The sequence below is a fragment of the Vicugna pacos genome, chromosome 1, assembly GCF_048564905.1.
Source record: "Vicugna pacos chromosome 1, VicPac4, whole genome shotgun sequence".
In the NCBI taxonomy this organism is placed as follows: Eukaryota; Metazoa; Chordata; class Mammalia; order Artiodactyla; family Camelidae; genus Vicugna; species Vicugna pacos.
This window is the reverse complement of record NC_132987.1, coordinates 83,380,491-83,405,846: the sequence shown is the minus strand read 5'-3', so window position 1 is coordinate 83,405,846 and position 25,356 is coordinate 83,380,491. Positions and strand designations below refer to the sequence as shown.

Here is a 25,356-nt window from a genome sequence, read left to right as displayed (position 1 = left end):
CTACTCTAGACATTTAAAAAGGAGAATATAATGAAATATATTTCTATATTTGCAGTGGATTTATTTAGGAGAGAAATGTGTGAATATAAAAGTAACTGTAAAATGCATATCTGGCCATCTCTGAAGAATGTTGCCCCAGAAATGTTTTCACTCACTACCTATAATGGTTAATTTTAATGTGTCAACTTAACTGGACTCAGGGTACCAGATTGCTGGTCAAATACTGTTCTGGGTGTTTCTGTGAGGGTACTTTTGGATGAAATTAACATTTAAATTGGTAAATTCGAGTAAAGCAGATTGCCCTCCATAATGTAGGTGGGCCTCATCTGGTCAGTTGAAAGCCTGGATAGAATAAAAGGCTGCCCCTCCCCCACGTAGGAAAGAATTCCTCCTTCCAACTGAAACATCAGCTCTTCCTACCTGACAACCTTCAAACCGTGACTTCAACTCTTCCTGTTTCTACAGCAGCTTTTGGCCTTTGAACTCAAACTGAAACATCAACCCTGCAGATTTTGGATTTGCCAGCCTCTTCCATAGTCACGTGAGCCAATTCTTTACAATAGATCTATGCATACATATAGATCTCCTGTTGGTTCTGTTTCTCCAGAAAACTTAATATACTCCTGTGAAGCACCTCTTACTTTGGGATTTGGGGTAGATTCGTTTTGCTTTTTTATAAAAAGCCTAAGAAATACTGTAATGACCCTTTTGGTGGGTGTCATCTGTGTACTGTAATTTCACGCAATGTTGGAATAAGTACCTAGATTGCAAACATACCTGATATTTTGTAGGTCAGTTCTGCACACATAATCTAATCTCATAGGCTGTTACTGCCTTTTAAACTCACTTCTGGACCATGTTTATTTAGTAAAACAAATAGTAGATATGAACTTGGAAGTGTTCACTGCCATCTTCTCACACAAGTCTGTCTGAAACCAACAGCCATACTTGTTACCACCTCCAAGCCAGATTCAAATGTCTTGCTGAAAATTTCCCATTGGTGGTATGCTTTTTTTTCTTCCAATTTCGCAAGTGGGAAACTTTGACTCTGAACTGGAAACATCCCAGTGTAAGTAATTGCATTTATTTGGTATTCTTTTAAATTAATTAGATTTGCCAAACTCATTGCTTTCTTTAATACAAAAATAGTCCAGCATGGCTTCTCTGCCTAATGTTAATAAAAAAAATTTAGAAACTCACATGCTGCCTTCTTTTTTAAAAAGCCTAATTCTACATCTTAAATTCATCTTGAAGAGGAAGTAATTATTAATACTCTAATGAAAATGTTAGTGAATTTCTAATAAGTAGGGGAAAAAAAGAAAAATCCAAAACCAAACCAGTAATACTAACATTGCAATATTAAACATTTCATTATCTATTTTTGTCTTCCTTTCTCTTGCCTTATTTGGGCTATTTCAAAGCATGTGCTTGGGAAGAAGTTAGGAGGAGATGTCTTTCATCTGCATTTCCTACCAGAGTCTTTCTTATGGGTGAAAAAATTGGAAGCTGCTGAGATTAAACATCTGTGTCCTACAGTCCCCATTTGCTTCTTTTCTCATTATCACAAATAGTCAAGTTAGCTGTAATCTGAGAATATTTTCCCAATTTATTCTATATTCATGTTAAGGGACAGCCACATTTGGAAAAAAAGTTGAAAGCACTAACTTCTTTTTTGTTGTTGTTGTATTAATCTCCAAGGATTTGGACAAGTTCTTAAAGATAAATCCATTTTCCCCTTTCAGGAAGGGCTTGCCTTTAATTAGTCACCACATCCCAGAAGTAGCCAGTTACAACTGCTTCCCAGTGTCACCAGTCATTGGGTTATACAGACCTGGTGGGGACATATCTCCTTGGCATGGCATTTAGCACAATGAGCTTTTTAGCCTAAGTAAAATATACCTATCAGTAGCTGATTGAAGGGAGCTGTGCTCCTGCTGAATATCCGGGCTGGTTAAGGAGTAATTCCAGGAAGCAGAAAAACCTTGCAAATGCACCGGAAGATTCATGTAATTTTTTTTAATTAAAGTGTATTCGATATACAATGTTGTGTTAATTTCTGATGTACAGCATAGTGATTCAGTTATTTTTATATATATTCCTTTTCATATTCCTTTTTATTATAGGCCATTACAAAGTATGTATATAATTCCCTGTGCTATACAGTAGGACCTTGTTTATTTTATATAGAGTAGTATCTGCAAATCCTGAACTCATATAAGTCTTAATATTACCTTTATGTGTTATTGCTGTAAGCAGTAATGCTACAAATGTCTTGAAAGTATATCTGCGTCACCTGCAGGGCCAAAATGAAGAGGGGATCCCACGATTGCCAGTCCAGATTGCCAGACAATACTGCTTTGAAGCAGCAGCAATTGCCTGCCTACCGGCTACAGCTCACAGCCACCATAATCCTCTCTGGATTTTTTATCACAGGAGTGTTCTGCCTTGGTGTGGGTGTCATCCTTCTCTTGTCTGCAAAGAACATCAAGGAAGTAGAGGTTTGTCCCATCTTACATTTTTAATGCGATTTTTAAGAATTTTTAGCTTTGGGACTATAAATGAGTGGTCAGTTTGAGAACACAGCCCCTTGACAGGGAACTAGACGGGACTGGAACATCCCTTTTCTAGCTGGCAGGTGCACATGGTGATAGAGCCTCTGCACCTGCCAGAGACTATATCCACTCCTCCTCCCTCTTGAGGACAATCACTCTCACTCTGGTCAGTTCAGCCATATTTGTTTCCAGGGACCTGGCAAAATCAGGAGCTTTTTATGCTGGCAGAGTACTGAGCAAGCGATTGGTATTGTCAGGAGGAGAGGCAAGGCCAGACGCCCGAGAATCATGTTGATAAAAAGAGTGAAGAACCAAAGATACAGGTCTTCGATTTTGCCCAGCTTTCAAGCATTGTGACTTTCCCTTTACAAATGAACTCCCTCTGAGATCATTACTTTAATCTAGGAAAAGCAAGAACCTAAATCTTTCTGGCCTTATCAGGATACTTAGCAAAGTAAACCAAGTTCTACTCAGAGCTAAGGGCACACTCCTCAGTCACAAGCCCTTTGCCAATTTGACTATTAACCTATTGGAGGATGAGAATCCCAGAAGCTGGTTGGGGGAAGATCTGGTCTGAGGCCATGCCCACATTTGATCTAATGAATTAAGTAAATGCTTCAGGCAAATCGGCTCTGGGTAGATTACCAGATATCCCAGACTGTATGACCACCATTCTGAAGGCAGGCCTGGAAAGCTCATCTATTCCCTCTCCCCACGGGGACTAGTGGCAAAATTACCTTGAAGGCCAAGTCTGTCAACGTTGATTTCGTGTTCATGAGTGTCTGCAGGTGCTAGGAGTTTTGGGTGTGCAGATGAGTGAGGTAGGTAAGACTTGATTCCTGCCCTCAGTGAACTAGTAACAGAGTAGGTAAGAGAGTGTGTGGTAAGAACACAGAGCTCAGCCACAGCTGGCTCGTTTTCCATATCCCAGCCCCATCCTTGCACAATGCCATTACACTATAGGCACACACTTATCAAAAGGATGGATTAGGGCAGCTAGTGTGGACTTCAAGGAAGAAAATGTCATCTGAGGTCCCACTCCTCCTACCAACATATACTTCCCTACTGCCTTTCCACTGAAATTTTCTACTCCCCACCCCCCAGCTCCCAGCAGGTCATCTTCCTAGTGCCCCCAAGTCCTTTTGAGTCCTTTAGTTTAGTAATGTAAACCACCAGGCCACACCAGGTAGCAAATTAAACTTGCCTTGTTGAAGGGGTAGCAAAGTAATTGGCTTACAAGATTGATACTCATTTCCACAAATAGCTCATCCTGTTTACTTGTCTACTTTCTCCTTCACCAGCCCCTTTCACCAACACCTCCTGTGTGTTTCCTGCTTCATCCCTCCTAGTCACCCATCCCTATCCACTATGAAATGCAGCCTCCATTAAAAGGCAGCCATTGCTTAGCAGGGTACAAGATTGACATACAGAAATCTGTTGCATTTCTTTACACTAACAATGAAATATCAGAAAAGGAAAGTGAAAAAAAAATCCCTTTTAAAATTGCATCAAAAAATAAATAAAATACTTACCTCCTGCCAAGGAAGTAAAAGACTTATATGCTGAAAACTATAAAACATTGATAAAGGAAATTAAAGATGATTTAAAGAAATGGAAAGATATCCCATGCTCTTGGATTGAAAGAATTAATGTTGTTAAAATGACCATACTACCCAAAGCAATTTATGTGATTAATGTGATCCCTATTAAATTATCGATGACATTTTTCACAGAACTACACTGAAAATCCTAAAATTTATATGGAATAAAAAAAAAAAAAGACCCAGAGTTGCCAAAGCAATCCTGAGGAGAAAAACCAAAGCTGGAGGCATAACCCTTCTAGACTTCAGAAGATACTACAAAGCTACAGTAATCAAAACAGTGTGGTCTTGGCACAAAAACAGGCATATGGATCAATCGAACAGAATAGAGAGCCCAAAAATAAACCCACACACCTATGTTCAATTAATCTACAACAAAGGAGGCAAAAATACACAATGCAGAAAAGACAAGTCTATTTGGCAAATGGTGTTGGGAAAGCTGAACAGCTGCGTGTCAGTCAATGAAGTTAGAACACTCCCTCACACCATACACAAAAATAAACTCAAAATGGCTTAAAGACAAACATAAGACAGGACACCATAAATCTCCTAGAAGAGAACAAAGGCAGAACATTCTCTGACATAAATTGTAGCAATCTTTTCCTAGGTCAGTCTCCCAAGACATTAGAAATAAAAGCAAAAGTAAACAAATGGTACCTAATTAAACTTATAAACTTTTGTACAGCAAAGAAAACCATAAACAAAATGAAAAGACAACCTATGGACTGGGAGAAAATATTTGCAAATGATGCAACTGACAAGGGCTTAATTTCCAGAATATACGGACAGCTCATTTAACTCAATAACAAGAAAACAAACAATCCAATCAAAAAATAGGCAGAAGACCTAAATAGACATTTCTCCAACGAAGACATACAGATGGCCAATAGGCACATGAAAAGATGGTCAATAGCACTAATTATCAAAACTACAGTGAGGTATCACCTCACACTGATCAGAATGGCCATCATTAAAAAGTTCATAAATGATAAATGCTGGAGAGGGTATGAAGAAAAGGGAACCCTCCTTCACTGTTGGTGGGAATGTAACTTGTTGCAGCCAAAACAGTATGGAAAACAGTATAAAGATTCCCTAAACTAAAAATAGAGTTATCATATAATCGACCAATCCCACTTCTTGAGCATGTATCCAGAGAAAACTCTGATTCAAAAAGATACATGCACCCCAATGTTCATAGCAGCACTGTTTACAACAGCCAAGGCATGGGAGCAACCTAAACGTCCATCAACAGATGACTGGATAAAGAAGTTGTGGTACATACATATGTGTGTGTGTGTGTGTATGTGTGTTTGTATATAAAATGAAATACTACTCAGGCATAAAAGAAAATGAAAGAATGCCATTTGCAGCAACATGGCTGGACCTAGATATTGTCATATAAAGTGAAGTAGTAAGTTAGCAATAGACAAATATTATATGATACTGTTTATATGTGGAATCTTAAACAAAAATGATACAAATGAACTTATTTATAAAACAGACTCACAGACATAGAAAACAAACTTATTGTCACCAAGGGGAAGGGGTGGTAGGGGGATAAATTAAGAGTTTGAGATAAGCAGATACAAATTACTATATAGAAAATAGATAAACACCAAGGTCCTACTGTATAGCACAGGGAATTATTTTCAATGGCTTGTAATAAACTATAAGGACTAAATATATACGTATAACTGAATCACTATGCTGTACACGAGAAACTAACACAGCATTGTAAATCAACCATACTTCAATTTTTTTACACGAGAAACTAACACAGCATTGTAAATCAACCATACTTCAATTTTTTAAAAAAGGAAGCAGCCATTGCTGAATACTGTCACCTCATGCATGTGAGAACTTCACCCCATTGTTGATTCAAGACAACACTGCAAATGACTTTCAACAGGACGCTTTTATCATGATATTAAGCGGATTTTCCAACTGACTTTTCTTTTAAGCCACTGTTTCTAACACTTTGCTTTCATACAGGAAGATCAGAAAAGAATGCTATCCTCTTTTGCACATGGAAGTGTTTTATTATGATGGGTAGTAAGATGAAGTGCTTATCGCAGGCCAGTGTGGCCAACAGAGGCCTAGTAGAAGAACAGAGTCCTAGTAGAAGAGTTTGGAACTGGCTTTCCTGTGCTCATTCAGCTCTGGGGCACATCAAGAAAGTGCCCTCTGTGCAGTTCACTTTAGGCAAGAATGATAATTCCTTCCTCTCCAAAATTCTGTGAGAAGCAAGCAGACTATGACCTTTGCTGTCATTTTTGAGCTATAGGTTTACAGAGTCACTCGAGCCACAAAGTAGACAGTAGATCAAAGATATATTTTTCTTATAAAATTTTTAGAGCTAGAAAGCACCTTAGATATCATCTAGTCAAAAATTATTTGATCATGAAATACATTTTTTCCTAATTCTGCATTGACAGAACTCCAACAAGAATTCATGGAGTAGAATGTATACTACTACAGTGACCTCACGCATTGATTAATTGCAATCCAAGATGATGCTAGTGAACAAAATGTGGGCCTTGGACGTTAAGGATTTAACTCAACATCAGAGACTGAACTAGAAGCGCAGTGTCCCCAGTCATAGTCCAGTGTGCTAGCTCTCAATTACGATACAGCCCTGTTCTTTAATGCTTTTTAAAAAATTAGAATGCAGTTTCACAGACAAGGCATCAGTATTTTTAAAAATACTAATTCAAGGACCTAGAGATAGCCATTCTAATTAAAGTGGGCCAGAAAGAGAAAGAAAAATGCCATATGATAATCACTTATATGTGGAATCTAAAAAAATAATAATAAGAACACGAATGAACTACTTATTATTTATAACTTAGATGACTGATTTCTTGACTATGTGAAAGCACATTTGACAGTCCTTGATGGTTGGATTACATCATTCTGTTAATTCTTACTTTGTGGTTGGCTTTATTCCTTTGACAACCATGTAAGTTTAAAAAGCTAAAGCTCTAATCTGTTCTGAGAAACAATGATCAGTACATATATGTAAACTAAAAGAAAAATGTGCCATATATTGTATATATGCATTTACATGCAATATAATGTATACATGCAGTCAAAGTGTAACAATTCTACTAATAAAACTGAAAAAGGAAAAAATAAAGATACCATGAAACAACAAAGGCAAAAAAAATTGTTCAACTATTGTTGCATACTTAAAGAATGATTTAAGCAATTAAGTAGTCTTTTGGCTAATCTTTAGTTTAGTATTCACACTTTACCCATATTGACTTCAAACACCCAGTGACTTAGCAAGCATTCAGAATTCTTTCTTGTCTTCTCTCCCTAAGAATCCAAAATCCCACTGGCAATTTACTGAGGAGAAAACCAGTCCTTTGCTTCCCTGTTCCTCCTCCATTCCCAAACTCTTCTAATTACTCCTCAACACGGTGAGGAAAAAGCGGAAGCCCTCTGCAGCACCCCACAACCACCCCTGGGCACTTGAGATGAATGTTTCCTGCAGCTGAAGGAAACCACACAACCCCATGACCTCTCTCTGAGCCACCCTTCCCAACTCTTCTTCCAGCTGCAGCTTCTCATAACTGAGTCCTTGAGCCAGAGCTCACAGGAAAATGCCCATTTGGGACACACTACTGTTTTTTTATACCATTTTGCACAGATTTTAACTTTTAAACAACAGAATATAATACCATTTTACGATTACTTTGCATACATCAGTAACTCTACATTTTGGAAACACTTCTTTTTTGTGTTTGGTCATCTTTAATAACTTCCTCTAGACAACATGTAGGAGAATTCATTAGAATAAATATTTTCCATACAATAAAATGGAAAAACAGTGAAGTTGACTTCCCCATAAAGCTGGTTAGACACAGTTCTCGTGAGTCATTGACTACTACTTTCCTAATGACACCTTTTTAAGATGGAGGCATGAGGCTGCATCACAACAGGTTACATAAATATGCAGTAGAAATCCTGAGCTCCAGGTAAGCGGCAAAATGCTGCCAGATCCCAAAATTAAAGGCTGTAAGGAGGCCCACTCCCTCCTCACATCCACGGAGCGCTCACGTCCTGCGCAGTGAGCTGCCCGGTTCACATCCCAGACAGCATACCCTCGACCTGGAGAGCTTGGAGACTTTGGTGGACTCAGGACTTTAATTTGAAGATCTGTATTCATGTCCTTTTTAATTAATAATTGTTCTTTTCCCCACCTGACAGATTAATTACACAGAAAAATGTTCAGATTGTGCAAAACTGCGGGAAAACACTGCTAATTTTGACAAAGAATGCACTTGCTCTATTCCCTTCTACCTCCCAGAGGCAATGAAGGTAAGTGAGATTCAAGAGCCTTCAGTTGGCTGTATGCTGCTCTGTTCCTATTTAACACAGGGCAGTAAGTTCACGATCTCTACCAAATGCTTTCCAAAACTGAAAATACAAAAAAATAAAGCAGAGCGGAGTTGAGGGTCTGAGAAAGTGTTGAGTTCATGTGTGACTCTCCCTTTCCCTTTTTTCCTTTTGACTTTCATTCTTCCCCTTTGTTTCTAAGTTTCCAGATTCTTTACCCACCCAACTTTGTAACATAATTCTCAACATCAATCAAACAGGTTTTACGCCAAATGTCAGCACAGGAGGGGACCATAGCAATCACTGGATCTAACCACTCATTTTATAGTGAGAAAATTAATGGATTGAGAGGTTAAGTGACTTGACCAAGGTCACGCAGTGAGTTAGTGTCAAGGGTCACACACCTGGTGGGACTCTCCTTGGCTCCCCCTCCAAGTCATTCTACACATGCAGCTGCCTACTCCCTAAGGCAACTCTTGGCCCGGCTGTCAGGCACTGTGAGAAATGCCAAAGAAATAAAAAGAGATGTCCCTGCTCTTAGGCTGATGAAAGTCTCGTGTTGTCCAGGTCCTCTGAGGAGCAGATGCCAAGACATAACAGAGATTTATTGGGGGAGCTGCCTGTGAGGGAAAATATGGATGAAGCCAGAGGAGGCTGTGAGAACACAACACAGCTCTGACCCCTGGGAAGGAGAGGGGAGGGGAGAAGGAAGGCAGGGGCAGGCAGGGGCATGGGAGGGTAAAGAAGAAGAGAAGATGGGAGGGAGGGAGGAAGGAAGGTCTGCAGAAAATTCTTGAGAAAGTTTCAGCAAGGCCGACAGAGAGTCCTGGCCTCAGTATCCCTGTTGCTCAGGCACTGGCTGGGAGCAGCCATGGGAATGGGAAGCATGGCCTTGGTGCAGACACAGGATGACCTCAGAGCAGAGCAGCTGGAGCCGCCCCTTGATTACACTCTCTGCAGCAGGAGATCAAGAGGCACCTTTTCAGGGCCTCTCTTGTCTTACAAGGTAGTCAGGACTTAATCAAATGAAAGTGTATTTTCTTCAGCTTTTCAAAGGTTCTGTTCTGTCCTCTGGGCTTTGCAGCTCTCCCCACAGCGCCCTCCTCCCTTACTTTGTTCGTCCCTCTTCCTTGCCCTTCAGAGATGACTCTGCATGGGATGCTTCCATGTTCAGGCAGGCCTTTTCAGCTTCTCACTGAGCCATCCCATCTCAAAGTCTGCTTCCTCCCCAAACAGGACTCACTGTCATCTCCTGAAAAACCCTCCCTTTCTGCTAAAGATTCCATTGCCAAGACCCAAAGTTTTCCTCCTTGACTTTACCCTGCCTGCTCCTTTCTCATCCAGGCCTCTGATGTGTGAGCCCTGTTCTTCAATCCGTGTTTCTCCCAGCCACCCTCTCCCCAGTTCAGACCCTCCTGGTCTAGTATCACAGTGACTTTAGTTGCTCTTCTAGCCTCTGGCTTCTACATTTAGCCAACTGTTATTTGCAAAATCAGTAGACCATGCCCTGCCCTCCACCTAAATTTGCACTCTCTCACATTGTTCTTCAACACTGGAGGCCCAGCTATCTTTTCATCTTTATCTCCATGGGAGACCCTGTACTCCTGCCAAACTGACCCAACCTGTTTTTCCATGATACAGCTCTCTATGTTCTTTTGCCTAGAAAGCCTCCCCTCTCACTGCCACCTGTAAGATCCCACCTGTGTTAAGTCCCTAGTATCCCAACCCTTCCTTGAGCCTCCTTTTCACTCATGTCTCCAGCAAGAATTTTGCCCACATTTGTATTCTGGGAGTGCTGTTCCCACTCTTCTGATGGACTTGCAGTCACCCATAAAATATCCTATAGACTCATTTCCTCTAATTACAGGAACCTCCCTGGGGACAGGGATCATGCTTTACGTGCCACATCACAGCTACTTACCCCCACCCTGTCTCTGCACACAGACTCAACCTGCCCACCTGTTACCACAGGGGAACCACCCATGCTCCCGTCTGAAGGCTTGCCTCTCCACTTATGCAATAGATGCCATCCTTTCTTGTCTTTATAAGGGCTTAACTCAGCAGTTCTTACCTCTCGTATATCATCAACTTTTCTCTCTCCTGGATCTTTCCCACCAGCACACATACTATTTCTTAACATATCTGTAAAATACAAAAACTAAACACTCTTCTATCCTCCCAGATTTCCCTGCCAACTATTTGCCCATTTCTTTTCTCCTATTAGCAGGAAATCTCTTCAGAAGAGTCATCTGTCTTGGCTGTTCCCAGTTCCTCTCTTCTCATTCTCTCTTAGGTCCACTCCAATCAGGTTTTGGCCCCCAACACTCGCTGAAATTTCAAGGTTACCAGTGACTTCCACATGGATACATCCAGTGATAAATCCTTAGTGCCTCGACACCCACTGGACATAGGTGATCACTCCCTCATCCGTGACCCACTTCCTTCTCTAGGCTTTCAGGACACCTTACTGTCTTGGTTTTCCTCCTTTCTCTCTGGCCGCCTTCTTTGGTTCCATTGCTGTTCCTCTTATTTTCCCCAAACTCTTTATGTTGAGATCCTCAAGGCTTTAGTCTTCTTCTCCTCTCTTATACACTCACTTCCTAGGAAACACCATCCACCTCCTAGGTTCAAATACCATCAATCACCAACACCCTATTTTATATCTCTAGCCCACACCTCTCTTCCAATATCCACCCTTGTATTTCCAGCTGCCTTCCTCAGGTCACCATTCAGATGTCTAATAGATATCTGAAACTCAACGTTTCCAAAACTGAACTCCTGATATCCATTCCTCCCCCTTATTTACTCTACACACCCCACCCCCCTTAAAAACAAAAACAAAAAACCTGTTCCACCCACAGACTTCTTAATCTCAGGTGAAAATAACTCTGTCCTTCTGGTGCTCAAGCCAAAAGCCCAGGAGTCATTCTTGACTCCTTTCACTCTCTCACACCTCGTATCCATCCATCCTACTGGCCCTACCTTCAGAGTATATCCAAAGTATATTCACCTCTGCCCCCTCTGCTGCTACTACCCAGCTCCACACCACATTCACCTCTCGGGTGGGGTTCTGAAATAGCCTCCTATCAGGTCTCCCTGTTATATCTATAGCTCAATATAGCAGCCAGAGTGAACGTTTTGAAGCATAAGTCATACGTTATTCCTTTGCTCAAAAATTTCTGCAATGGCTTCTCTTTCCACTCAGTGAAAAAGCCTAAGTCCTTACAAGCCCTTACATGATCCTCTCTAACCTCCTCCCTTCATTCTCTTCCCCCATCCCCACTCTGACCACACTGGACTTCTTGTTCCCCAAACAAGTCAGGTATTCTCTTACGCCTGTCCCCAATTTTTGGTTGGCATTATCACCGAATAAGGCCTATACTGCCCATCCTATTTCACTGCAACCTGTCTCCTCACCTCACCCTGCACTCCTGACTTTTGTTACCTCGCTGTATTTCCATTGTTTTCCACAGTATTCGTCACCTTGTAACATGCTATATAAATGAACAGTTTATTATATGTATTGTTTATTGTCTGTCTCTCACTGTTATATCCCAAGCACCTGTAACAATGCCTGGCACACTGTAGTTGCTCAATTAATGGTTATGGAATGGGCATGTGAATCTTTGCTTCCTCCACAGTGTATAGCACAGTAATTTTACATGGTAGATGCTCAGAAAATGTTTGCTGAAATGTTAAATTAATGGAAGAAAGATAAAGTGCTAAATTATATCGCTTTATGCTCCAGGAAGTTTTGTTTTTTTGTATCCCTTTCCTATTTCCCAGTTGACCCCAGATGAACGCATGTTGGCATCAGTAATATTCTGAATACAACTGTGTCTCTAATCATTTTTGTGAGTGTAAGTCACACAGATTATAAGGAAATTACTGAGCTGTACCTGGGTTGTAAGTGATATCTATATAAGGTCACTGGGAGAAGTTTTATATATGTGTTCTTTATTAGAGATCAAAACTGAGAATTATGAGAATTCTCAAATTGTAATTCTCTACAGTTGCTGCCCTTTCTGGCCTTCCTCCACTCACTCTGCTGCCCCCATCAAAGTAAAAGTTAGTGTTGCTTTTTTTTTTCCTAAAAGCATTAAAAATTTATTCTCTAGAAATCAGAAGTCTGAAATCAGGGTGTCAGCAGAGTTGGCTCCTTCTTGAAGGCTCAGAGTGCTTACAATTTTAAAGAAAAAAATCCAAAAGATAAAAACCTTAAAGTGCTTGGGTTCCCATCTGTCTGTCCTTTAAAATCCTAAAGGCAAGTAAGTGTTACGAGCTGCTAACCATTCCTTTCAGGCAAAGGCTTTCTCATAAAAATCCAACCAAACTACTCAGGGCAACCACAGGGCCTTCAGCTCACCAGGTCACACGTATCACACGTGCTAGACAACGGATCCATGCAGAGCTCTCTACCTTAACCTAGGAATTCGGCACCAAGTACCACAGGAGAGGAGCAGCCTCACGAAGCGCATTGTGCCTCCAGGACTAATAAACAAGACGATGGTCTCGGAGGCCTTGTTAAGCTAAATCTTGGACAAAGAATCATTGAAAAAGGGTCATTAAACCACTTCTGTCCCTAGTGTGTGAGTGTTCTCTGCCTGCTGATTTTGTCATTTATATGAACATATAACTTTGGGTAAGGAGAATTCTCTTTTAGCTCCCAAGAAAATGCAGTCTGTCCCACGCTCCGGATTCCAGATTTTCTCGCATTGTGGACCAGCAGCGGAGACTCCCTCTTCAGATGAGGAAGCACAGTTAGGGCTTCCCACTGCACCTGGCCTGCAGGCCGTCACACCCACGCTCTCCTTTCGTGATGCCCCAGCCCACCTCTTTCTCAGGGTGCAGCGGCTCCCCTCCTCGCTGTTGCAGAGACTCTTCTCTGACCAGGGACCACGCTCTTCAGCCTTGGTTGTCTTCTATACTGGGCCACACTTACCATGACCTTCATTTTCAGCCTGCCCTGGATACCAGCTCCCATCTCCCATGCTCATCCTCTTCAAGGTCCTTAGGGTGAGGCCATATTTGCATAGAATGAGAGAATCAGTTGCCTCAGGAAGTTGTAAAGGACTGCTTTTGTATTTCTAGCACTGAACGTAGCACCTGACACATGGGAGTCACTTAATAAAATTTAGGCTTTCGTATCTGTGGATGCAGGCCTTTATTAGTTTGGAGATAGGTAGTATATTAATCATGAACAGCTACATCGGACAGTTACATTTGCATCCTATGTGCTGTTAGTAAAATCTGCATCAGGTCTGCCTGGAGAAGTTCCAGGGCCTTGGTACTTCACCATTAAGGTAGAAGCATTGATGGTAGCCTGTGCCTGGGCAGCCTCAAACAACAGCATCCATGAAAAGGTTTATCTCTTATGGCAACCAGGCTGTGTATTGTCAAGGTGAAAATCATCTTTCTTCTAGATTAGCAAACCATTCCATCTTTTTGTCCATAACAAATGGTTCACCATTTCTTGACCAAGCATTTTATGGCAGAGTACTGTGCTAAATCCTTGGGGTAAAAAGACAACATGGGGGCCAGACCCCAAGGAGCTAGTCTCATGTCTTTCACGTGTCCAGTACATACATGCACCTAGACATGTTCAGTGGCCCCAGTTTTATTCTAAGGATTTGCTTTGAAACTGTGTGAATTTGATGCTTACCACAACCCCTAGGCAAAGCAGCTTTCCCAGTGCTGCTGGGAAATAATTGTAAAATCAAATTTTACATATTGAGAATGCAAATGATAAATTTTTTAAGACAAAGCGTGGTAACCCTTCCAAAAACATTAAAAGTAAATTATTTAGTCCTTTTAATAATTCTATGTAGGCCAGGATTTTCCAACACTGATTTTTAGAAATAATTTCTCGGGTTTCTATTTGATAAAAAGAAACTTTCAGTTCCCATCAATGTTTTTCTGTACTACTTCTTGCATTTAAAAAATCCTGTCCATGTTTATTAACAGTCCAGCTTATTTTCCTCTCTCCTTACTGCTTGCTCTTCTCCTCTACAGGGTGACGTTTATATGTTCTACAAACTGTACGGCTTCTATCAGAACCTCTATCAATATGTTCTATCCAGGAGTAATAGCCAACTGATGGGTATAGATATAAAGGTAAGGCTTTATTTAACTTGTTATAACACTCTTTATTTTTTTTTTAACCTGATGAAGCTTTCAGTCTAAAAGAGAATATGGAAAATAAACTCAAAAGCTAAGGTTTCACAAGACAGAAATGCTCATTTTATTCTTGCGTGAACTGCAGGGGCTGGGTGTTCAGGATAACGGCTCCTGAGAAGCAGCCCTTTCCCTATTCAGAGCAGGAATGCGAATCTTGTCCAATTAAATGGTTATGCTTTCATGCACCAACCATTTTTTTATTTGACAGCATTTTGTATTAAAACCAGTTATGTAGTGGATTGCCCAAGTCTTGGTCATAGTGAATGTGTCAGAAGGGCAAGTCTTCATGTACATTTCAACCACAATTCACGATAGACGCTTCTGTGAGTAAAGTTGATGCCATATTGCAGCTGCTTCAAAGAGAAGAGTTTTTGCTTTTAAATGACTGACACATCAATTAGATTTCAGTATTATTTCTTCACACTTAATTTCTGTAGTTATCTTGAAAGTTGCCCATTTTACCTAATGGATGCACCTGCCATTTTGATAGTGGCTAGTCTCAGTCTGGCTCACTCTATATCCACCATCATGCTCCCTATAATGGGCCTTCAATCAATATAGTTTAAGGAAATTGGACTTTACTTGATTGAATAAAAGCCTTTGGTTTAATTGAATATTCTTTCAGACTACAAAAAAAATCCTTTCAGATTACAAAATTTTACTCTTTCTTGGTAGATGGTATTCAGCATGCTGGCAAGAAAAGCTAGAAGGAAACCTTTTCTATAGCAATATTATATAAAAGTGCTTTTTAGCAGCTACTCTTTTAAAAATGTATTCTGGTAGTTAGGTGGATGGATTCCCTGTGACAAGTCATCTATCTGTAGACTCACAATTTTATACTTTTTGGAATATAAATTACACTTCAATAAGAAAAAGCCTTTGAAAATGTAATCTGGTGGGGGCTTAAGTGTGGCATTTAGCATAGCCAACAAAGTTCCTTCCTGCAGACATAGTTGGTATGCTGTGTACTGCTAATGAGGAAAAAAAACTACACACACATGCATGTACACATACACATTATCTTCAAAACACGAAAATTTTCTAGTCTAAGTGAGCCAGTAGCCTGGGAACAACAGTCCATAATCCTGGTCTGTGCTAATAAATCAGTGTGGGTTAATTTACATTTGCCAGTGTTTTCGTTTTCAGCATTTTAAGAGTTTACTGAAAGCGCTTATTCCTGTATCATTTCACATCCAGGATGTTAGTAACTGTGCTCCTTTCAAAAACTCCCACAACGGGATCCCCATCGCTCCTTGTGGTGCTATTGCCAACAGCATATTCAATGGTAGGTACTTTTCTTATCTCCATTGTGTTCCCTTTTGTAAGTGTGTAACAATCTAAATGTCCAGAAGATCACTTCTGCAGCTGAGTGGCCGGGCATCTCTAAGAAATGTTTGTATACATTATCCACTGATTTATGGTATTTCATTTGCAAATGGGTTCCCCCTTATCAGAGATTTGAATAGTTAAATGGAGCCGAAGAGTATTTTTCAGTAACTGGGGCATTGGAAGGAAAAAGAAGAGTCTTTGAAGTCCAGCATCTATGACATGTAGGCATGTTGAGAAGCTGCTAATACTCTGGTTTAATTTTCAGCTGTGTCTGGCTGTGCAATTCCAAATGTGGCAAAAATACTTACTCGTATCTCTAATACAGTTTTTAATTTCCTTATAGACACCATTGTTCTTTCATACAACCTTAATTCATCTATGAGTATCAAGGTCCCAATGCTAAGGAGTGGAATTTCATGGTGGACAGACAAATATGTCAAGTTTTGGAATCCAAGTTCCCAAAATCTTTCTAGTGCGTTTGCAGGTAAGATCCATAGATTAGCTCAACATTCTTCTCTCTTTATGGAAACTTTGGTTTTGATATGTGGGGAGGTGTTTATGATGCCTGCTTCTTTACTTCTTTGTTGACCTCCTTTTGCTTTTTCCCCTACCTGTGGGCATCTCCATTGCATACCTATCAGAAACATGAGATGATTGGTACCCTGGTTCCCTCCAGTTTACCACTGGGAAAAAGGCAGTGTTTTAAGAAATTTGCTGCTTAATCTATAATTAGAGTGATTATGTAATTTACTGTCCAAACTAGTATGCTTTTGAGAAGAAAGTGATACTGGAATAACTAAAGTTATATATTTATTTGAAAGTTTTATTTATTGACCAATAAACTGACATTACCATATTGATGGACCTATAAAAGAATTCTACTATGAACTATTTTAAAAATGCAATTCTTTAAAAAATTAAAATAATAAATTTGTGTACATTAAATCAAGTTTTAAAAATTTATATATTATCTAAACATTGAAGGGTAATGTAAGCAAAATAATTATTCTGGATACAGAACCACATACTTTAATCAGTTTCTTGGCCATATCTGTCTTCACTACAAGCCCCTGTATTTTTCTAATGAATTTTTTAAACAATATTTTATTAAAATATTATTTTTAATTTTTTCACAAAATTGTCTGCAATCATTTTTGAAGTTGCATTTTATGGTTAATCAGTTTGAAGTTGTTGCACTTTAATTGATTCTTCTCTTTTGACTCTGTTTTTTTTTTAATTGAGAAAATATGTACAGGTGATGAGGTACCTATTATGTTTACAATTTTACTAAATAGAGGATATTCTCGTTTTTAATTCTTCTGTATTGAGATATGCTAGTATTGTAACCCAAGTATTTCTGTAGGCCCTGTCACTTTTTGACTTCACATTTTTTCTATGTTTTTTTTAATATTTTACTAACTTTACATGCTACAAAACCTTAGACCTTCTTGATATCCTTTAATTCTGATAGAGAAGAAAATTTTATCTAATCAAAACAGGAAAACTCCACCAAAATAGTTTTCACAAAATTGAGATATTCCAAAGCACAATTACAGAATTTAAAAATTAAATTGTCTACCTTTTGAACTTTCATTATGCAACATGGTCAGTTGTTCTCTTGCTTTTATAGGGGTAAATTTCAGTATCTTCTTGTTTGCAAACTTGGTTTTCAATAATTACAATTAACTAAACCTTCAAAAATTATAAGTTTTATGGCATTCCGTATTTAGAATACTTCGTCTAAAACTTTTCAACTGTTTTGAACAAAATTTCACCAGAAGTTAGAGGGCTCACTTATCAAAAAAATGTTTGAGGATTATCGTGAGACATGTCATTTGACATAGAAAACAGCTCTTTGAAGGCTCAAACATTTCTGAAATTCTGGTTGATGATGTATAACAAAAATAGGCTGCGCGTACTACCATGCCGAAGCATTTCTTTAACATTTTTGTCACTGTAAAAATTTTGCAGTTTATTTTCTGTGTGGATATATAAAAATATTTAAATTTCCACAACTCTTCTTTTGATAACAAAATATTGTAGCTTGCTTGGATACAGTTAATTATGTATATAAAACAACCAATTTAAAACTCATTTCTCCGTAAATTTCCAGTTTACCAAGAACATTATCTTTACTCTGATAGTTTGCTCCACCAAATTTGCATTTATGTTATCACTACAAAACCAAAAAATTTACACTTGATTCCTTAATTTTTTAACTGAATTTATGGTAATATTTATAATAATGTCAGAGGTTTTATCTTCCAAGATTGAATATTGAAAATCTTTGCTTTGATTCCATGAAGAAGCAAATTTAAAAAATCAAACCAATATATTCAGATGGATGGATACATCTGAAGACATAGATATAAAAATGGCCTCATTTAACTGTTTACAAAGTTCTTTTTGTGCTCATAGAGCCAACACATTCAAGCTTTCCTTTGATTACAAAAATAATTAATAAAAAAGTGAAAGTAAAGGGAAACTCTTTTGACCTAAATAAAAAGCCATGCTCTATACCAGAAATTGACACATTGTAAACTGACTATACTTCAATAAAAATATATATATTCAAAAAAAATTCATGCTCACATAATGATATATAAATAGACTTTCACTAGCTATCTGAGGTATAGCATTGTCTTTCAATACATTCTTTTGAAAATACACGCAAATTTTTGGAGTAGATTCTGATGTTCTTCATCAGATTTATATCTTTTGATTTTCCCGTGGTCATTGACATCATGATAGTTCCCACAGTGGAGGGTAAATGTCAACCAACATTGCAGTTATCACATCATCAACTTTCTTTGAAAAAGAATTCTTAATTTCACGTTAAACATGTATGTTCCATTTTTTAGTTCTTCACAGCTAAAGGGATTTACTAGCAAATAAAAAAAAAAATACCAAACAATAAAATAGTTGTAAATTTACAGCATATATTAAATAACACTGTTGCAAGAGAGTTCAAAGTACTCTCAGCAAGACTGTTCAGCATCTATTTTTTACACTGCGTCATGCATGTATAACATAACCTGTGCTACCCCACCTTTCCCACTGACCCCACTGACTTGCAGCCTGGCAGCTTCACACATCTCACAGGCCAAAACAGAGGCTATGGCCTAACTGGCTGGAAGGTCACACAGTGGCAGGGGTCACAGGGATCTGTTATGTTTTGCTCTGAAGGGCCTCTTGTTATCTTTCATTAATGACATGTTAAAGTAAGCTCTCTATTCATTGCACACGGGTCTCTGTCACGACTATGAAGATGATGGCTGGCAGCTGAAAGGATCAAATTGTATGTATATTATTTGTTTGGAATAAATGCTGTATTAGATGAGATAATGGACAACAGATGTAAATAAACCTTTTGATAACAAAATATTGTAGCTTGCTTGGATACAGTTAATTATGTATGTAAAACAACCAGACTGTCTTAGGCAAACTGGCATATATGGTCACTGTATCTATAATTAAATTCCCAGTTTTTGAAAGGAATTTGGCAACCTTCTATTGTTTTGCCTTACCATAACCACAGGCCTGTAACACAAAGCATCCTTGGCATTCTCTTACCTCCTGCACTTTGTTCTTACTTGTGTCGTAAGAGTTACCATGTTATACCGTAATTACCTGTTTGAATACCTGTCATCCCCACTTCAGTATGTGAATTCCTTGAGAAAAGGGATTGGATCTTGTGTAGTTTTGTATCCCTGGTGCTTGACACAAATGAGCAATCAAGAAGTGCTTATTGTTGAGTGAATGGATGAACACAAATGACCCAGCTGAACTCAGAAAATGAAAGAGGTTGGTACTTCCTACACCATGCCTCTCATATCCTCTGAAGAAATAGGTTGGGGTGAGATCAGAGGTTGGTAAAGAAAGGTGTGCTTGAACCTACGTTTTTTTCACTCCCTGGGTGATTTGGATATCAGTGGCCCATAGGACATGTAGCCTTGGGGCATAAGCCCTGGCTAAAGTGGAGAGAGGGTAAGGTCCATATGCAGGTACCAAAGGTAATTTTCATTTTGATCAAAATCCTTCTGGCAACAGCAATTAAAGTCTTAGGAAGGCGCAACGTAAGTGAGCTGCACAATTTTTTCAGAGGAAATTTCTCCAGCAAAGGATTATTTCCAGAGGAAGAATAAGTATAGAAACATACTTCAGCAGATTAATCCAGCAAAATTTGGCACATGCTTTTATAAGCACTGCAACCCATGCTTAGAAAACAGGACTGGGTCTCTTTTAGAAGAAAATTGTCAGTGGTCAGAGTTGAGAAAGAATGGTTTCCTACAAATAGTAGAACCAGTTTTATGGAAGTAAAAATTTCACTGAACAACTTCCTCTTGCTGACTTTTTTAAAAATTCAAAATGCTTTCTACTGTTAACTTCTATCTGCTTTCATTGGAATCGCTCATCCCTTTACAAGCATTTATTGAACCACGTACCACATGCCAGGCTCTGGACTAAATGCCAGTGAAAAAAAGTTGAGGGAGATATTGTACTCAAGAGACAGCCATAGAGTGGGAAAGACAGACATGCACACGCAGTAAAGTGGGGAGTCAACTCAACAGACTGAGCTCCTGACACTGGTCTTCCACCCTGTGCTACCAACATTCCTCAGCACAGCACCCAAACCTGCCCAGCTTCCTGGCTTTGGAACAGGCTTGCAACACTTTTGCTGTCCACCTTCTCCCTTTTACCAATTTCTCTTCCTTGCTTCCGACTTTGAGCTCTTAGGCACAGGGCTGCAGGGAATCTCTGTGTAACATGATCTTCCTGCACTTCCATGATTATTTCCTTAGAATACAGTCCTAGAAGTAGACATTCCAGGTCCAAATGTATGCAAAATACCTTAAACCTTTTGCTGCATCTTCCTAGATTGCCAAAGATGTGGTTAATCTACACACACATCTGCTCTGTGCAAGAGTTCCCATTTCTATTGCCTCATTGATGGTTCTAATTCTTGTCTATAAATGTTAAATCATTTTTAGGTGAAACAGTATCTTGTTTTAATTTGCTGTTTTCAGATTGCTAGAGAAGTTAAAGAAAATAAAGACATTCCCCTTGATGCTATCACGGAATACCACCACTGTTATCATTTTGCTCTCCCTATTTTTTTAATGCTTTATTATGCATTTAATATAGTTGAACACATCATACACATATAATATGATATTCTGCTTTTTTAAACCCTATAGCAATATCATCAGCATTTCTCCCCACATTTCCCTAGAGTCTCTGTAACTATTATTTGTAATGGTTGTATACTCCAGCAGCTTAAACACATACACTTTTTTTAAAAGTAGAATTTTGACTTCTCTTTTCTCAAGAATGTGAAAGTTGTTTCATTCTCTACACTTCAAGGAAAACTGAAGAGAGCAGATGATTTTTCTCAACCACATCCATTGTTAACTCTCCACAGGAACTGCAAAGCCCCCATCCTGGCCCAAGCCCGTCTATGAACTGGATGAAGAGGATCCAGAAAACAACGGCTTCATCAATGAGGACTTCATCGTGTGGATGCGGACGGCCGCCTTTCCCACTTTCAAAAAGCTTTACCGCCGACTCAGTCGAATACAACATTTTACTGAAGGCTTGCCGGCTGGTAGCTATAGTTTCGGCATCACCTACAGTATCCTTTTAAGTATCATAGCCAAGGGAGCCCTGGATCCAGCGGGCAGGTTCCGTTCATTGAGCCCCCCAGAGCCGTGGTACGAGCTCTGCCCTGAGAGTGCTGGGTCCTCCCTCTGTTCCTCCCTGTATTAGGTCTGGAGCCGGCTAGCAGGAGCCAGGGCCTTGGGTGTGGACACACAGGCCATGTCAGGAGACGTGCTTTATTATGAGATTCTGAATGTTTTCACTGAATTTAAAAATACAAACGTAATTCTTGACTTAAGAACAAAAAGGATTTCAAATGACACTAAACATTATCTTTTAAAAATTATATACTTAAACACAATTTATACTAACTCTGGTCTTCAGACTTAAAGTCCCTTCCCGATTCTCCCTGAGGCAGAATCTCTCCAGGGCTTGCACACAGCTTTGAGACGTCAGCCCAGTTAGGCATTAGCACCCTCATAGCGTCTCAGGGCTACTGGCCAGGAGTTGTTCGTGGGACCCCCAGCAGGCCAGCGGATCTGAACACCAAACTCTCTACCTCCTTTGTCTCTCAGGGAGCTTGGTTGAGAGATTCTTGGGATCAGTGAATGATGGTATGTGTTCCAGTTCCCTGCTCCATCTTTTCTTCTTTTCTATCCTGGAGCAGAACACAGACATCTCCACTCTGACAGGGGAATGGGGACAATCCTCAAGCAGAGATACTCCCACTGATGTGACACCATCTCTACCTCTCAACTTGTTGCCTCCTTATGTTTACTGACCAGGAGTATGGATTCCTTCAGCCATTCCTCTAGCACGGTCTCTAACTCTATTCTATGAAAAGGAAAGCCAGAAATTGCTCTGTCTTACGCAGCATTATATGTGCAGATCAGAAAGTAAGCCGTAGAATACTACCTTTTAAATAGGATTTCAGCAACCCCTCTCTCCCTCCACCCCTCAGAATCTGAGATTGAAAGTTGCTTGACTGTAATCTCTCAAATTGGACCTTCTGTTCCCAAGTTTGTCTGTGATTGCCCTACCAGTAAAGCAGTTATGGTTGCAATCAAGATACAGGAAAAATAACACATCGTGTACTGCTGCCCTCACAATGCATTACAGTGAGTTTGAGGTTGAGGGGAAAAGGAAGGGAGTCCACGTTCCAAACATGGGAGACACTATTTGTCCTCTTAAAACACGCCGTCCCTGGGCGTCTTCACTCACAGTCATATTTTAATGCTGATGACTCTCAAAGCTAAATCTTTGTGCAGAATCTCAATCCTGAGCTTTGGTCCTATGCCTGCGTTGAACCCTGGTGTGAGTGTTACCCATCCTGCCTCACAGCCTGGCCAATATGCAAGGAGTACTAAGCCTGAGCTGCAGAAAATGCCTACCACTTCTAAGGGGGCAAAGACCCGCTTAATGAAACTGACAAGGGAAGACAACAGCCAGGTGGCTGAGTTGAGATAGCACCCAAGGACCTGGTGACAATGATGAATTTTTTATTTTGAAATATAGTCAATTTACAGTGTTGTGTTAGTGTCAGGCGTACAACAAAGTGATTCAGTTATACATATATAGCAATTCTTTTTCATATTCTTGTCCGTTATAGGTCATTATAAAATACTGAAAGTAGTTCTCTGAGCTATATAGTAGGTCCTTGTTGTTTATTTTATATATAGTGGTGTGTATCTGTTAATCCCAAACTCCAAATTTATCCCTCCTGCCCATACAATGAAGAATTTTGATGTAAAAGAAAGAGACTGAGTTTCCTAACAAGTTTCCTTGTGCCTTTAAATAGCATGATGCCAAATGATTTGAGGCCTTTTAAGAGCTTTGCTGGGAAATGCCGTTGCTATGAGAGACTTTATTTGTTTATTAGTTTGGTTTACAAAAGGCACCAGATGTTTAAAAACCTCAAGCCACATGCATAATCAGAATGACATCATTAAAATGCTAATGATAGCAAACCCACTTCAAACACTTTCTCCCCAGCAGTGAGGGATGCTGGCCTTTTCAAAACCCAAATGAATGTACCACCTTTAGTTTTCCTACTAAAAATGTTTTGCCATCTATCTCCTTTTTTTTCCTCTTCACTCCTTTTGAAGAGTTTTCCCTGAAGTAGAAATTCAAACCTTAGCCTATGAAAGACTTTAGCCTACCCTCAGTATCCTGATCCATAAACAAAAATTTAGATTTACTGCAAAATCTGTCTGTATTCTTTTCTTTTCCTTGAGTTTGCCAAAGGAAGTTAAATATATTTGTTCATTACTGAGTTGTTTCTAAGTTGTTCAGATCTATCTGTGTCAGATTTCTTTTGTAGATTATAACTATGTAAGAGGGAAGGTATGTCTTTATTTAATTTCCTTCCAGCAAGTACAACATACTGCTTGGTAAAGATCAGACTATATGAAATTGAATATTCGACCATTTTTTACCTACAAAAACAGGAATATTATATGGTTCAACCTAATGTATTTAGGTTATGTTGAGGTAGTGCTGAGACGTGCTGAGACAGATCCTTAACAGGTTTTCTTTTCTTAGATTTTCCAGTAACCAAGTTTCAAGGAGAAAAATCAGTTGTTCTTTCCACCCTGACCTGGAGTGGAGGCAGTAGCCTCTTCTTAGGTCTCGCATACACAGTGACAGGAGCCCTGACATGGCTGGCCTTCTTTGCCATGATGGCAATTCACTTGAGGCTGAAAGGAAGGAAAACGTTATTTCACCAGGAGTAAAGTCAAGCTTTAAAAGGAAAAGCAGAAAACACAGAAGTGGACGGTGAAGTAATGGAGCCAAAGATCCTTGACAAGGTTCAACGTGACTGGGATATTTCATCAAGGGAACTGAATTAACTGATCAAGTACATTCCCAGATGAATAAATAATGAGAGTTTCAGAGTGAAGAAGAAGAAAAGAAGATGAGGAGGAGGCCTAATTAGGTATAGTAAAATGTCCTGAGAATGGGGAAGATAAATCATCCTTGAGCTCTACACCAAGTCTTGGGTATTTATTTGAAGCCCTTGTGCCTGAAGGTAGGTGAATACCTAAAAGAGTGGCATCGCCAGACAAGAGTATGTAAGCCTGGGGTCCCCAAGATTGACCATCAGTCAGGCTCAGACAATGAGTCTTCGCGGGCTGGTTGAAATGATAGACTCCCCAACAGCAATTGTTAACGTTGAATTGAGCGATAAGGGTGGTTTTTGAAAACAGATTTATTAAATGTTTTCTCCTTTCTGTTGAGTCAAAATAAAGTCTTTTCTGCAAAGAGTAAACCAAAGTTATAGCAGTGCCTCAGCATCCAAAATACATAAGTACGCCAAAAGGAAGTGTAGGGATTTCCCTAAAATTTCCATGTAGCCAAGAGGGAAGCATGGAAAGTGACTGAATCTCTCAAAAACCACTCAACGTTTGAGGGCCCAACACAATTCTAAAACTTATATTGGGATGACATATTCTAGAATGCAGATAATGACGTGGATTTGTGGTATTTGAATTATATGTGTTGAGGGAGCTTCTTAGAGTTCATCTTAAAAGGTTTGAATTCCTGCTAAATGTCACTTACAGGAGACTGAACGAAGTACAGCTGACCCTTGAACCAACGCAGGCGTTAGTGGCACAGACCCCTGTGCAGTCGAGAATCCACCTGTAACTTTATAGCTGGCCCTTAGTATCTATGGTTTTTCATTCATGGATTCAACCAACTGAGGATCATGTAGTACTGTAGTATTTATTGAAAAAAATCTTTGTATAAGTAGCCATATG

The 25,356-nt window shown here is 39.4% G+C and overlaps 1 protein-coding gene across 2 annotated transcripts; it reads left to right on the top strand.

Annotated features, from left to right (window-relative positions):
* The first annotated feature begins 383 nt into the window (after positions 1 to 383).
* LOC102542141 (cell cycle control protein 50C-like) lies at positions 384 to 24,584 on the top strand. Of its 2 annotated transcripts, XM_072966285.1 has the most exons (9): positions 384 to 541; positions 943 to 1,069; positions 2,300 to 2,498; positions 8,366 to 8,476; positions 14,507 to 14,608; positions 15,869 to 15,956; positions 16,344 to 16,484; positions 21,423 to 21,632; positions 24,140 to 24,584. In XM_072966285.1, the coding sequence occupies exons 3-9, from the start codon at positions 2,307 to 2,309 to the stop codon at positions 24,328 to 24,330; spliced, it is 1,035 nt and encodes a 344-aa protein (XP_072822386.1). In that variant the 5' UTR covers positions 384 to 541; positions 943 to 1,069; positions 2,300 to 2,306; the 3' UTR covers positions 24,331 to 24,584. The 2 variants fall into 2 exon arrangements, with proteins under 2 accessions (XP_072822386.1, XP_006208140.2); XM_006208078.3 differs by lacking the exon at positions 943 to 1,069.
* Positions 24,585 to 25,356: the final 772 nt, after the last annotated feature.

Bases quoted from the DNA above. Each gene is read 5' to 3' on its own strand.
- LOC102542141 (XM_006208078.3), top strand. From the start codon at position 2,307: ATGAAGAGGGGATCCCACGATTGCCAGTCCAGATTGCCAGACAATACT. The intron at 2,499-8,365 runs GTTTGTCCCATC...CCCACCTGACAG, and splicing joins AGAACATCAAGGAAGTAGAG to ATTAATTACACAGAAAAATG. The intron at 16,485-21,422 runs GTAAGATCCATA...AACTCTCCACAG, and splicing joins TCTTTCTAGTGCGTTTGCAG to GAACTGCAAAGCCCCCATCC.